This window comes from Lagenorhynchus albirostris, chromosome 3, assembly GCF_949774975.1.
Source record: "Lagenorhynchus albirostris chromosome 3, mLagAlb1.1, whole genome shotgun sequence".
Lineage (NCBI taxonomy): Eukaryota > Metazoa > Chordata > Mammalia > Artiodactyla > Delphinidae > Lagenorhynchus > Lagenorhynchus albirostris.
The window spans coordinates 125,099,877-125,115,521 of record NC_083097.1 but is presented as its reverse complement, the minus strand read 5'-3'; the positions used below and the strand labels follow the sequence as shown (position 1 = coordinate 125,115,521).

Below are 15,645 nucleotides of genomic sequence, written 5' to 3'. Positions count from 1 at the left end.
ACTTCCTCTTCCAAAGGTGAGCTTCCAACCTCATCCCATCAGGTTCCAAGAAAGGTGAAGGGAAAGGAATGGATGGATTCAAATGGGGCTGAGGCAGGGGCTTGGGGCTTGGATGGTGGGCATGAAGGCATAAGGCAGGCGCGTGCTCAGCAAGACCCCATGCGGGAAGGTGCCCACCCAGCAGCCATGCCTCATTCCACGTGGGCGTCCCCAGAACCCCACAGCCACAGTTAGCACTCTCACCCCCTCCTCCCCAGCAGGCTGGATGGGACCTTTCTGGGGCAACCTCATGCTCACCACCTCCAGCCATGCTGGCTAGCTGCAGGCTCAGTGTTTCAGGGCCTTTGGACTTGCTGTTCCCTCTGCCCAGGATGTTTTTCCCTAGGGTCTCTTTTGGCTTCATTGTCACCTCCTCCAAGAAGCCCTCCCTGACCACCTCACATAGCCCAGCCTCCCCCATGCCATCACTCTATTGCAGTGCCCTGTTTTATTATGTTTAGCACCTATATCTCCTGAAATTATCCTTTTACTTATTTGTTTACTCATTTATTAGCTCTCTCCCCACATTAGAACTTTACCACCCTGAAGGATCTGGGCTGGTTTGAGCACAGTTGCACTTTCAGGACCCAGAACAGTGCCTGGCTGTCCAGAAGGAACAACATAGGCTCAGGGAAGCTAAGTAGCTGGTCTGAGGTCACAAGCTTATAAGCAGCAGAATCAAGGATTCAATCCCAAAAGCCCATGACCTTCAGCACTGCCATGTCCCATCACAGCCCTTGGACATTCAAGGCACTTCCCTGGGCTGCTTCCTGGTGGTCCTAATCAAGGCTGGTTCTGTCTAGGGAGTGGGCTAAGGCCAGTGGGTGTGTCGGAGCTGGAGGCCAGTTAGTGCGGGTGACTGGTTAGGGAGGGTCCCCAGCACCCAGTTTCTCCTCGGTGCCGGTGTAGGGCGCCCAGCGACCCCACAGAGCATGCACCCATGCCAGGAATTCCGGGCTGGCAGCCTACCTGGGATGTGAAAGTGCTTGGGAGCCTGGTAAGAGGTCGGAGTGGAGGACCTCACATCTAACTGGCTATGGTATGGAGAACTCCGGCCACTCTCGGGCCCTGGAGCACGCAGGCAGTGGTCCCCAGAGAGAGCAGAGGCACAGAGAAAACAGGCATTAATGCAGTGGCGGTGGTTACGGCAGCAGTGAGGTGATGACAGCAGGGATGGGGGCTGTGCTCTCATGCACCGGGTCTGCAGAAACAGGCTTGACCCTGTTGTCTTGCTTCACCCCAAAGTCAGATGTTGTGGGTTGTAAGAGTCAACAGCACTGAGCTTCAGGAAGGCATCCTTGCTCCTCTTAGCTCCCCACCTGGGCCGCTCCCTTAATTGCTCTGCCTGCTTCATCCCTAACCTCAGGGTGGCCCTCAGGTGAAGGCCAGGACACTTCCCCATTTCTGACCCTCTGGTTCTGCCTTCTGGATGGGACAGGACAAAGGATGAGGATGGAGACGTTTTCTACCAGCCAGGATGGCTGGGCTTTCTGCCACTCCCCTCCCCGCAGGAGCACGCCACCCATCTTCTTGCTGCATCTCAGTACCATGTACCCTTCTTCTTCCCCTGCCAGTGGCATCTGCAGGGACTCAGTGAGGCCTGGGTGGCCATGAGCCTCCAGAGGACCAAGTTGTAATGGAGATAACCCAGGGAAGCCCCATGCTGTCTCAGCAGCTGGGGACATCTAGGCACTGTGTTGTCACCCCTGGCTCTTCCTGTCCCTTTGGGAGCGTCCCCCTTCCTTACCGGAGCGGTAATAGTGATGAGGAGAGCGGGAGAAGGTGGGGGACATGCCCTGCCGGCTGTAGGTGGGGGAGTCGATGTATCCTGGGCTGGAGGCCCGTCTCTGCCGGAGGTCCAGGTTCTCATAGATGTCCTGGGGGAGGAAGCAGGGCCATAAGCAAGATCTGCAATTAGGGGGGCCTATAGCCCAAGGGTCCAGCAGTCAGGTGGGGAAGTGACATGGAATCTGGGATCCCGGGGGCTGAAGCACCATTTTGCCCTTCTGAATACAGAGACCCCCTCCCTGGGTTACATGCACAGCCTGAGGAAGGCTGCAGAGACTTTCCAGGGCCTTCACCCATCACTCACATGCCCTTGAATGGAACCCGTGGGTCAGGACCCTGGAATCCTGGCCAAGGATCACAGAAGCATCAGGGAGGCCATCTCTGGGTAGAAAGGTTCGCTCCCAGCCATCTCTATACCCTTTAAGCCACTGCCACTTCCTCCAGGTCATGCTTCTAAGTCTCCCTGTCTCTGCTTGCATTGGGGGAGCACCTTCAGGGGCTTCAGTGGGTGGGGGGTGGAAATTGGGGGTCTGCTTGGTCAGCATAAAGGACACAACTATAGAAAAGGTCTCCTGGAACCAGTTTAATTACCTGGGAGTAGGGAGATAAGGTCCCCAGCGACTTGGAAGCGAAGTTTGAAGGCAGCCATGGAAGGAGTGAAAGGAGAGAGGAGGGCAAGAGGGAGGGACAGAGAGTGGTTACAGGGAGCAGAGAGAAGCCTGCAGCTGCCCCTTGTCCCCCACCCCAGAGAACGGCCTCAGCTCCCCAGAATATCAGCAGTGCTCACGGGTGGGAGGAAACCTTGAGACTATGCTCTTTTTACAAATGGAAAAAACCACAGCCCAGAGAGGGGATGAGATGGCTCGGGGGCCCTCAGGGAAGAAGCGGTAGGGTCTTCACCTGGGCCCAGGCTTCCCCACCGCAAGCTCAGAGCCAGTTCATGGCCCTTCCCTGTGCCTCTACCAGTTCACGCCCTTCTGTGGCTCATAAGGACAGGACCCAGGGCAAGGCTCCCAAATGCAGGGCCAAGGAAGGGCCAGGCTGATGCCATCAATGCAGGAGTTGGGCCGGTGGTGGGGGGCAAGCTGGGGATGGAAGGCACTGCCTGCAGAGGGGATGGCGCTCAGCTCCAGGGCACCCAGGCAAGGCTGGACCGTCCATCCCATGCTAACACAGCTTCTTAAGTTTCCAAGACAAGGCAGAAGTGCAGACTCTTCTGTGAAATCTCCTAATGTTTAAACGTTGACAACTCATTTACATTTTAAAAAGACACTCTGTGAGTGAAACAAAACAAATCTGGGGGCTGGCTGTGGCCCCAGTTTGCCATCTCTGGCTTCAGGAGAATCAGCTTCTACCAAACGCTTGGCCCCCTTTTCCTGGTCCATTTCAGAGGCCAGAACTTAAGAGAATCTCAGCATTAGGCTCTTAAACCAAATGGAACCCCATTCTCCTTAGAGAGGAAGGGGATAGTGGTGAAGTACGCATGAGGCCAGGACTCCTTCTGAAGCCCCTAATGATCTCAGCTCAGGGGCCTGGGGTGGGGTGAGAAAACCTCCTGGGATGTAAACTGTCAGGACCTCCAGGGTAACAGCCACCCTGCCTTCTCCAGGAAACACTTTCTCTTGTCCAGCAACCATTTAATGATTTCAAAAGCCTTCTGATGTGTACTTTTTATGAGTGTCTCTTGCTCTGAGCACAGGGGCTTAAGGCCAGGGGCAGCACACAGAGAACCTACCTAACTGGGGGTTATAAACCTAAGTGGCCACTGAGCACAGCTGGGGATGAGAGCCGTAGGCTATGTATAAAATCTCTCCACTGTAAGAGAAACAACACCTCAGGTGATAAGTGGTCACAGGTTCTTGGCTTTTATGTTGGGGTTCTCAGAGAGTAGTGGAGATCAGGGAGAACTGGGGAGCCCATGTCCTGCCTATAGAGGGAGCTGCTCCCCATCTCTAGGTGGTGGAAAACACTGGTGTAGTGTTCCCAGCTCCGATTTTTCAAGAGAAGCCAGATTTTGGATGAAATCACTTGATTTTTAAGTGTCGACTGTAAATACCAGTTTAAAAGAGTCTGGGGGCCAACACTATGGAGGCTGAAGTCTCTGTGATGGAGGGGCCTGGGGACCCTGAGGGCCCTCCTCTCCTCCAATAGCCCCAGAGAGAGGGCGAGATGCCGTACCTCTCCATAGCCACACCTCTCCAGCATCTCGTCGGACGTGTATCTGGAATGAGGCTCGTAGGAAATGAGGTCGGGGCGTTGTACCTCGTAGATGGACTTAACCTTGGGGAGAGCTGCCAGGTCTTTGTAATTAAGGATCTCATTATCCACTTTAGCCTGAGGAAGAGGGAAATGGACAGGAAAGAAGCAGAAAGATAAGCGGAAAAGGGGAGAGGAAACAAAAGCCAGGCACAGAGGGGTATGAGCTTCTCCAGCTAGGATGGAAGACTCGCAGAATGTGAGAATAAGACAGGTCATTCATTCCACCTGGGCTCACGCTGACACCACATTGACAGAACATATGTGTGAGGTCCTGTGCTGTATAGGAATGATCTCCTCCAAATGTCAGGATGCCTCTGTGTAGTAAGTGTCAATATTATTCTTATTTTTTAGGACAAAAAAATTTTAAAATTTGTATGGAAACACAAAAGACTCCAAATAGCCAAAACAATTATGAGAAAGAAAAATGGAGCTGGAGGAATCAGGCTCCCTGACTTCAGACTATATTACAAAGCTATAGTCAGCAAAACAGTATGGTACTGGCACAAAGACAGAAATATAGATCAATGGGACAGGAGAGAAATGCCAGAAATAAACCCACACACCTATGGTCAATTAATCTATTGACAAAGGAGGCAAGAATATACAATGGAGAAAAGACAGTCTCTTCAATGAGTGGTGCTGGGAAAACTGGACACCTACATGTAAAACAATGAAATTCAAAAGAATCTAAATATACATTTCTCCAAAGAAGACATACAGGTGGCCAAAAAGCACATGAAAAGGTGCTCAACATCACTAATTATCAGAGAAACGTAAATCAAAACTATAATGAGGTATCACCTTGTACCAGTCAGAATGGCCATCATCAAAAAGTCTACAAACAATAAATGCTGGAAAAGGTGTGGAGAAAAGGGAACCCTCCTACACTGTTGGTGGGAATGTAAATTGGTACAGCCACTATGGAGAACAGTATGGAGGTTCCTCAGAAAACTAAAAATAGAGCTACCATATGATCCAGCAATCCTACTCCTGAGCATATATCTGGAGAAAACCATAATTCGAAAAGATACATGCACCCCAATGTTCATAGCAGCACTATTTACAAGAGCCAAGACATGGAAGCAACCTAAATGTCCATCGACAGAGGAATGGATAAAGAAGATGAGGTACATATATACAATGGAATTATTACTCAGCCATAAAAAAGAGTGAAATAATGCTATTTGCAGCAACATGGATGGACCTGGAGATTGTCATGCTGGGTGAAGTAAGTCAGACAGAGAAAGGCAAATATCATATGATATCACTTATATGTGTAATCTAGAAGGATGATACAGATGAATTTATTTGCAGAATAGAAACGGACTCACAGACTTAGAAAGCAGACTTATGGCTGCCAAGGGGGAAAGGTGGGAGCGGGGAGGAATAGACTGGGAGTTTGGGATTGACATATACACACTACTATACATGGAATGGACAGTCAACAGGGACCTGCTGTATAGCACAGAGAACTCTACTCAATATTCTGTAATAACCTATATGGGAAAAGAATCTGAAAAAGGATGGAGATATGTGTCTGTATAGCTAAGTCACTTTAGCTGACTTAGCTACAGTACACCTGTACACCTGAAGCTGACACAACATTGTAAATCAACTATACTCCAACATAAAATAAAAAGTAAATTAAAAAAATATGATTCCTGTTTTCCAGATGAGGAAACTGAGGCTCAAAAGATTCTGCAACTTGTACCGCTTAGCCAGTAGGGCTGAATCCAGCCTTCCAAACCCCACACAGTGAGGGCATCTTCATTCACAGCATCCTTGAAGAAGATGATGAAGGTTGTAGAGACAGAATTAATCACGGCAGTAAAACACTAGCTAACACTTGATGACCACTTATTGTGAGCCAGACTCCATCCTAAGTCCCTCATATGGTTTAACTCCGTTAATCCATACAACCACCAACTCTAATAGTACATACGAATATTATCCTCGTTTTTGCATAAGGAAACAGGCACAGAGACATCTGTGAACTCGCCCAAGGTCACAGCTAATAAGTAGCTGTACCAGAATTCAAACCCAGGCAGTCTAGCCTGGGAGCCTGCCCCCTCCACTGGCCTCTCCTGGCTTCCCAGGATGGCGAGTTCACCGTCTTAACAACTGGCAGAGGGCTGCACTCAGAGAGCTGCTCCTCGCATCGAACTGAAGCGAGCCTCTACCTACCACCTGCCTTGGCCTGAGTGCAACCCTCTAGAACCACAAGGACTTAGACAGCTTCCCCCGCTCAGGACAGCTTCCATCTCGTGGCTCCTGAAGCCACGTCCTTTCCACATCTGCGTCCTCCAGCCATTCCCTCTGTTTCTGGTCACCCGGTTTCTGCTATGGTCAGTCAGGATCTGTCCCCCAAAACCACTGTGTCTTACAAGGTCCTGAGATGAGGGAGATTAAGAGAGAATCCAAGGAGACTGTATTATCCTATAACGTTCTCCCAGTGTCTGGGCGGCCAGGTAAGTCTCAGGGCCAAGACTGCCATAGAGAGAGCAACTTTCATAAAGACCTTGGGACTGTTGATGTTTTAAACACTTCCCAAGGCCCTTCCACTCCTTCATCCCCATCCCATCCTACTGCTGTCTGGGCACCGTGCTGTTCATTGTCTGCTCACCTGAGACCCACTGCCCACTCCTCCTGGCCCTGGTCTGAGCTCTGAGGTCCCACGGACTGTGTCACAGGCTCCCTGGCTTTCAGCTGGGTTTGGCTAACGAGGGGCACCTGCAGGCTGAGGCTGAGTGGAGAGACGGGCTGTGTACATGTCTCCCTTGCACCCGCCCTGCCCGGCCGTGATGGACTTGGCTCCCGTCCCGGCTGCTCTGCCACAGATGCAGCTCTGGCCAGCCCTTCCCTTTAGGCTTAGGGTGGTGACAGCCTCCTGCTGTTGCTGACTCTGGATGCCGCACTAGGTCTTGTGGGTCCCCTGACCCTGCCCACAATTTTGTACACACTCCCTCCACACTTAAACCCTTTGAGGTGTGCCATCTCATTTCTGCCAGAGACTGCCCAGCCCAGACACCCACAACTGTACCAATTCGGCAGGGTGTGGGTAGAGCGAACCTTATTAGGAGAGTCCACTTGCTGAATTGACTGCTGCCTTTTATCATGGGATGTTAGGTTTTGACCTTGAGAGCTCTTGGCATCTCAATATTTATCATTTTTCATGATCTCAATATTTATCATTGAGATCATCTCATTTCATCATCTCAATATTTATCATCATCTCATATTTATCATTTATCATAATATCATCTCAATATTTATCATTTATATTGACAAATACTTGTCAATATTTATCTGGGCACTTTACTCCAAACCTCAAAAATACTAAATTTATATTTCTTCCTATACTTCCTTGTTTACTGGGTTATAAATGAGCCTTAGGTCTGGAGGCAGGGAACAGACGCATCCTAACATAATTAGCCAGGAAGGAAGGAAGAGAACACATTGGGCTGGAGATGATTCTAGCAGTCAGTGGGGAGTGGAGCAAAGTTTGAAAGAACTTGCCTCCTCCAGGTTCACTGATCATTCTATTTTAATACCAAACCTCCGTATTTATGAACGCTGAACCAATACTGGATCTCTCTGCCTGTTACTAAATGTCCCAAAAGTGGTTGGATGGATTCTTCCCCGAATTTGGAAACCATGTGTGGAACGGTCTGACTTAAAACGTGGCTCACATGACAAGGGCAGCCATTCCCCAGAGCAGCTGGAGGGGAGAGCAGAATACGGGAGGGGAGACACAGGCCAATGCTGGGATATGCCAGGGGTAACTGGTCTCAGTGGATAAGCCCCCATTTGAAGGGCACAACGGCAGGTGTCTCCAGCTGCTGCTGTTCACCTGTAGCGGGGCTGCTTCTCACAGGGGCAACTCTACGAGCTTCCTCCAGAATGCCAGGGTGAACGTCATCTGGGCCTAACTTAATTCACAAAATTTAAGGCGGCTTCCCAGAAGCACAGGGAGGCCAGCTGGGGGGTAGTGGCATTCTATGCAGCTGGGTGTGTCTGGTAACGCTCTTCTGGAGACAGGCGCACGTTTGTCAGTAACCTTCTCACCCTGCGGGCTCTGAAACTAAGCTCATTAATCCTACTGTGGTCTGGCCCCATTCACAGCACCAGGGGAGCTATCATCTCTCTTGTTCTGGACTGGAATCTTCAATGAGGACAGCCTGTGATCAAAGTCTCTTCTCTTTTGTGGGAGCCACATGGCCGTGCTGACCCATATTGAAGTTGCAGTCAATGATAACTCTTACGTCTTTTTTTCATTTGAACAGAGGAAGAAAGGAAAGGAAATAGTCTCATCGATGGGCATTATCCAGGGATCGAGGACGAAACTGAATGTGGATCTGGAGTGAAATAATGATGAAGCAATGGTGGGCAGGGCCTACTCAGGGCTGGCTTGTTTGGGGACTGTCTCTAGAGCTTCTCATGAGGAGTGGGTTTCCTGCTCTGGACCACTTCCCTCCTTTCTGGTCTTCATGGCCCTTTGACACGAGAAAGGCTGCAAGAGGTTTGCTGACTGCCAGGCCCCTCCCCTGCTCACTGCTGTCCTCTCCGGCTCTGCGTTCCTCACCTCCGTTACCTAACTTCTGTTTATCTCTCGGGCGTGGGCTTAACTGTTTCTTCCTCAGGACTCTTCTCCCAACTGGTCCTAGACTGTCAGGTCCCTCTGTCCATCTGCAGCATCATCAGAGCACCCTGCACTTTTTCTCCCTGGCACTTATTAGAATGGCATCTGATTATCCATGGACTTATGGGGTCAATGTCGTGAGGACAGGCAGGTGCAGCTCGCCAGAGCCCAGCACTTAGCCCAGAGGAGACATTCAAGGATGCATTTGCTTAATGAATGAATGAATAAATTACATATCCAAGGGACCTGTGAGGTCATCTGACTCAACTCTTGTCCGTTCTGCCACATCCCTGCAAACGAGGAGTGTCTCTGTGTTTCAATGCCTCTGGGGCTGGGAACTCAGACACATGCGCGTAGTTTGCTCCATCCCTGGACTTCTCACACGACTAGAAAGCTCTTCTTTATGTTTGCAAACCCTTTATAGTCATGTTTCCACATTCATATGGCTTCTTCCTCCTGTCTGCCTCTTTATCACACGCCACTATCTCCACATCAACATCCCCCCCAAGACCCACTCCAAACACCACTCTGACCCAAGTTTCACTTTGCCCTGGCCTCAAGGACTCAGGGGGAAGAGGCACATCACTATTGGTTTCAGAGCTTCTCCTGAACTTGATGTTATCCCCGTAACTATTTACAAGGCTGTGGGTTCCGTGAGGGTCCGTGTCCTCCCTGTCCCCGACTGCATCCTCAGGACCTAGCACGGAGTCTAGCACATGACAGGCACACACTAGACACTGGCTGGATGGAAACCTGACTGCTGTCTTTGGCTGTCCTTAGAGACTCTTTAATTAACAGGCCTGGGGATGAGCAAGGCTGTTCGGTGGCTGAAAAGGGATACATACGCAGATGACTCGGTTGGGTGACCCGATGCTGGATCCAGGGGGTGAGATGGAAGTTTCAGACGTCCGCCTATGCTGTGGGAGAGATGAAGACAGAGGGTGAGAGACGGCATGTCCAACCTTGTGGGGAGGGGGGAGATGCGGCTATAAGAACGCAGTTCTTCGGGGAACATTAGCAATACTGCTGAAAGCACTCTCTGGCTGTTTCTGTACTGTCTCTTTATTTTCTGCCTTTTTAATCAATGTCTGATTGTGAATGAAATTGGAAATGCACAGGACTTTATGCTGTTGAACAGGACTTTTTTTTTAACATATTTTTAATTGGCCTTTTAGATAGGAAGCTACTCATAAAACTCTTCATTCTGGCTTATCCCAGTCAATAATGTATTTACTTTAAAGGAATAAAACTGGTTAGCATCATTCCTTAGCAGTTTGTTTATACAAAACATAAAGGTAGGTTAAACGTCATGTAATTGCACAACATACTGATTCTTTTTATAGTGTATCCATTGCAAAATGACATCAACCTAAGTGAGAAACTTAAAAAATCTTTCTCTGGACAATGGCAATGATGGACTCATGGCTCCTTTAACAGAACAGCACGAAGTTTATCTTGCTGCATCTAAGAGCACGATGTGGTTAAAAAGTAACCAGATTGGAAATCAAGGACCGCCGGTAAACTATGCGATTTTAGGGATCCTGAATTCCTGATCTGTGAAATGCAGGGGCTGGTCTCAAGGACTGCTACATTCCCTCCCAGACCTCTCATCCTGCAACTTAAAGCATTCTAAGTTGGACTATATAGCACTGTTTCCTAAACTGTAGACTGTGAGCTAGTGTGGCTCTGGGGAGATGAATTTTGGCAGAAAATTTGATACTACTGGTCACAGAGCGAGAGAATAAAATGTAAAATTCTACTCAGTCCCCTTGGTTAGATCAAGGAGGAAGTCTTAATTTGGTCCTAATACGTTTCAATAACAATTGCTAATTCCACCTTCCACACCTCACCCACCCCTCCTTTTTTTTAAAATAAAGAGAGTTCAGGTAACATGATTTAGCTAGAATTTCTAAGAGTTACTGTTATGAAATATTTCATTTTCAATGAATTTATTTTAGGGTTAACCTTCTATTTATAAAAAATAATACTGGTTTTCCACTGGGTGATATAAAGTTTTATTTTAAAATAAGTTTGATGAAGTAAAAAGTAGTGAGTTGATGTAAAGAAAAAAATGAAGCATATAGTAATACGGGTGATACACAGATACAGCAAAAAGCATCGGGGTTGTAGAGGGATAACTGAAATTTGAGAAATGCCAACAAAGAGAAGGAAACTGTGGAAGAAAAGGACAATAAGGTTTTCTTAGACCTTAAAAGGGAGAGGCCTTGGAAGAAACAGGGGAAAAAACTCACAGCTCAAAAAAAATATGCATCAATAGACCAGCTCTTTCACAAATGAAACAGATGAGATGGCAAAGGGGATAATGTTTAACCAGCTGGTCAGAAATTGTACACATGTGTTCTTAGTTGAGATTCTAGCAGGTAACTTTAATAGCATCCCAAGGGCCAAGTTGATATCTGGGGTCCAGAGTGTAGAGACACCCCAGCACACAACCCAGGTCTCCCCTCCATTCCATCAAGGACTCAGGAGCTGTGCCCCACCCCTCTTGCAGTCCTTGGATCAAGAACCCAGATTCACAGGACTTCCTAGTACTTGTCAGAGCACAGTCATTCAGACGGACACAGGTCCTCAGCTGCTCTAGCGTGTGCCTGGGGACGCTGGCTGTGCTTCTGCCTGGTTGCATTACTGTGGGCAAGTCACCGCCCTCTTTAAGGCCTTGGTTTTCTCACAAGCAAAGCAAAGACACAATTCCTAACCCACCTGCCCAATGGTGTTAAATCAAATCAGACGGTGGCTGTGAAGATGCCTTGCAAACTGTCCATTTCTGTGACAATTTTAACCACTGTTATTAATGACCTTCGGCTGGGGAAAAGCCATGGCCTATGTGCCTCAGAGAGGTCACCATCTTGGTAAGTAATGGGAAGGGTATAGCCTCACCCCAGAAACACTAAAAACTCACATTCATACAGTGCTTTACCGTTTTCAAAGTGCTCTCACATCCAACGTCTTAATCCCTTCGAAAACCCCATTGAGGTGGATGTTACTATTAAGGAAATCCAAGGATACAGGCACACATTTGAAAGTGTACACACTAAGGAGTGACTCTCTAGGAAAGCACAGTGCCCCCAGCCTGTGGCTAGAAGTAGCTGGTTTGGTATCACCACCAGCTTGCTTACCTTTAACTTCTTCTCTGCCCGGGCTGCCTGTTTGCAGATGGGGTGCCAAACCTCAGAGCCTAAGGGGCCAGGAAAATAACAAAGCCTCAGACCTTTCACACCTACTAGAATTGGGGATCTCTCCCCATCCTCCACCTCCGTTTACTCCCCTGCACAGCAGCCAGGAGGACCCCCTGGTTTTCAGATCTCTGCCGCCACATCGATTCAACCACCCATGCACTCTGCCTGTCCAAACCCTGCCCTTCCTCGAGGTCCACCTCTCACATGACATCCTGTGACCCTTCTTACCTGCCAGCTGGGAGTGACTTCTCTCTCCTCTATGATCCATCGTTCTTTGTCCCAGCAATATGGTCTTAAAACATAGTAGCTTGTGGATGTATCACTCCCACTAAATTAAGAGCTCCTTCTGGGTGGGAGCTGAGCTTTCTTCATTGCTGGGTCTCCCATGGCATCCAGCATGGGGCTTTGGTCTCAGCAGAGGCCCCGTACATGTTTGTGGGGTGATTACATGAGCGGACGATCGGCAGTGAGTGACACGGAGCAGGTGGTCAATAAATATTTGTTGAATGAATGAATGGCAGTGGAGGTGAAATAAAGTGACAGACTGCGGTGAACTCCAGTCTTCCTTTCTCTTCAAAGACTTAATGACAGTCTACCAGAGCTATCACATTTAAGGGGAGGGGGTGTCATGATGTATATATTCTGCTTGAGAGCACTATCCTGACCTCCTAATTTCTAAGAGACTCCAGACTCTTCAAACTTAGCATAGTCGGCTGCCCACATTCTCTTGTGGATGGGGGTCCAGTTGGCCAGCCCCAAATCGGAGAGGCCAATTTGGAAAGGCATGAGCAACAGGTGGCTGGTCATGTGCTGAGAAGAAGCCCCAAATATTACACATTCCCCAAAGAAAGGACAGGTGTCCCGGATTAGAGGGAAAAATAGGAACATATTATCCCTCTGGTGCCACTGCTCTTGTAATCAACCCTGAAAGGAAAGGAGCCAGCAAATGGCTAGATTCCTGAGCACCCAGATGGCATCTGTCTGACTTCGTTTTTAGAATATCTTTTCCATTATGGTTTGTTGCCTGGAACCCCTAGGACTGGATACTGGCTAAGTGACAGGGGGGCGGTGTAAGGTTGAACAATGAGGCCTAAAAACATGGTGGTGAGAGGAGGGGCCCAAAGTAAGGAGCCCTGCTGGGGCTCTGCTCCGTCCCACTTGCTTCATCTGAATAACAACGAGGTGGGCTTTGGATGGTCTTGGAGATTATATCTTAAAAATCCTAATTCTAGGGCCAGTTTTGTCACTTGTGGGATGGGGCTCTCTGATTCTTCTTCGCTGATGTTCTTGGGTGTTCCTAATGGGTTCTGCATGAGATTACTTCCTTCGAATGTAAAGTGCAGTGGCTCTCAAAGCCCAGTAGAGGGACTCTGGGTCTGCAGCTTGATTCGGCAATCTTAGGGTGTGTCCACTACCAAGTGGTGGGGTTGGGATCCTAGCTTCGGGAATTATTAGGGAGAGCATTTCTGGTCCTCTCCGAGTTGCTGCTGAATCCACCAGAAGTTGTTTATTGCAGTGGCTTTGGCAGGAAGCACGTTACAGGCCACTGTAGGAAATGGATGAGGTGGACACAGATGCCTCAGAAGGTTGTGAGATTAAGTGAAAGAGGCAGAGGCACAGGGAAGGTAAAAGGTCAGACAGAGGTTCTCAGAGGGGGAAATGGTGTGTAAAGCGAGGGCATCAGACTAGATGGTCTCTCCGTGCCATTGACGTATCTGTTCTGAAATAAGGCTGAACCACAGATGGCTTCAGCATTCTGCATACAGGAAAGCAGGTTTTTATAAGAAGTGTGTGTGGGGGGTGGATGGGTGGGGGAGGGATCAAAAGGGAGAAAGAAACTATAATTAGAAATTTTAAAAAAGCAGAAGTTTGGGTTTTGGCAGTAGATCATTTAAATTAAAGAGGGAAAGGATTTGTTGGAGGTTAGCAATAAACTTAGATAAATGAAGGTAAGAAAAGATGATTTGTTCATGAAGACCCCTGTAAGATTAGGGTCTGCATATGTCACCAGTCAATAGCTCTCATCCTAAAAGACTACCTGATTCAGAAATGAATGAGTGACTGGTTGGATCCCATCTTCGTATTTTAGAAAAAGAGACAGACTGATACGCACCCACAGGACAACGGTAATCAGGATGGAGAGGCGACTCAAAATTAGGCCTTAAGGCAGGGTCTTCTCCATGGAGAAGAGAAGACATAACAGAATGGGGAAAAGGGTTTTTGAATATTTTAATGCCTCTCTGTGGGAAGAGAGATTAACTTGCTCATCATGTCTTATAAAGTAGAACAAGGATTAAGGGCAGGGGAGTGGGAAGTACAAAGTATTGGGTGCACTTTTTGCTTGTTAGACTCCTGATTCCACGAGTTACACGCTCATCCTCTGAGACTATCACCCACAATTCCAGATTCTGCAGTTAAGACCTCCTGTAAATGTGATGGAAGTGAAGGATTAGCTATTTCTGTATCAGCTGACTCAGAGATAGAAACCTAGATCTCCAAAACTGTCCCTCAGCCAGGCCTTAAGGCTGTTTTTAATCCTTAGCGGAGTCAGCATTCAGCCTTCTCTCTTGGACTGGTTACAGCACACACCATACCTGTAACACTGTGGATTATTTAAGGTTTGGGAACCCACCCACCTCTCTGCCAGGCCTGTAAATTCAATTTGCTAACACCATTTTCTTTTTTTTCTCACATTAGTGGAGATTACAATACCAAAGCTGGAGCTGGTACCACCGTCTTCCAGAAGCCCAGCCAGGCTTACAGACACAGCAGGGACTGAAACCGGCCCACCCGAAGGTTCTGTTTGGCCAACGCAGTGCTTTTTGTTTTGTTTTGTTTTGTTTTGAAGTATTTTTGAAGATGAATGCTTTCAGACCCTGCTGTCTGCCTCCTGGCCCTTCTCGCTCGTTTAAGTAGGCATTGAGTTTTCAGCTTCTGATCCCAGCCAGGTGGTTAGGTTTCTTTGGATTTCTCTTGATCATAACAGGGTGAGGTTTCCGAGTTCTGCCTTTATGGTAGAAGCACTATCTTTCTGACACAGCCTTGCTAGGACCTTGGAAAGGCTCCTTTAAAATCCACACTCGAATAAACAAGCGTGGTGTATCCGTATAATGGAATATTATTCAGTTGTAAAAAGGAAGGAAACACTGACACATGGTACAATGTGGATGCATCTGGAAAACATTACGCTAAGTCAAAGAAGATAGACACGAAAGGCCACATCTTTATGAAATACCCAAAATATTCTGTCTTGACACAGAAAGCAGATTCGTGGCTGCCAGGGGCTCAGGGGAGGGGAATGGGGAACAACTGCTTAATGGCTATGGGTTTCCTTTTGGGGTGATAAAAATATTTCAGAACTAGATAGAGGTGGTGGTTGCAGAGCATTGTGAATGTACTAAAAGCTCCTGAAGTGTTCACTCTGAAATGGTTGATTTTATGTGAATATTACCTCAATTAAAAAAATTCCTCCCCACCCCCATCATTAGGGGGACCACTTCTGTGAACCATGGGGCACTCTTCTCTTCACTTGCTACTAAGTGTTCCAATCTCAGCAGGAGGAAAAGAGTGAGCCCTTTTGTTGAATTTGACACGTAATAACAACAATATCATTGCTATAATCTTGGCCACTGGGAAATCTTCACCATATATGAGGCAATGTATGTATTATTTAGTGTAATATTCTTAAGACGTTCCAATCCTGGTTACATCGTTTACTAGCGG

At 48.0% G+C, this 15,645-nt stretch overlaps 1 protein-coding gene across 5 annotated transcripts in view; it reads right to left on the bottom strand.

Moving 5' to 3' along the window:
- ABLIM3 (actin binding LIM protein family member 3) overlaps positions 1-15,645 on the bottom strand; it is a 179,141-nt gene that overhangs the window by 30,165 nt on the left and 133,331 nt on the right. For 4 of the 5 annotated variants that reach the window (XM_060143938.1, XM_060143937.1, XM_060143939.1 and 1 more), the window contains 3 exons: positions 11,863-11,921; positions 9,571-9,642; positions 1,787-1,916 (listed from right to left, as the gene is read on the bottom strand). In XM_060143938.1, coding sequence (XP_059999921.1) covers positions 1,787-1,916; positions 9,571-9,642; positions 11,863-11,921 — 261 coding nt within the window. Of the gene's footprint in view, positions 1-1,008; positions 1,108-1,786; positions 1,917-2,418; positions 2,449-4,005; positions 4,162-9,570; positions 9,643-11,862; positions 11,922-15,645 lie in introns of all 5 variants that reach the window. The other variant, XM_060143941.1, reaches the window with a different exon arrangement.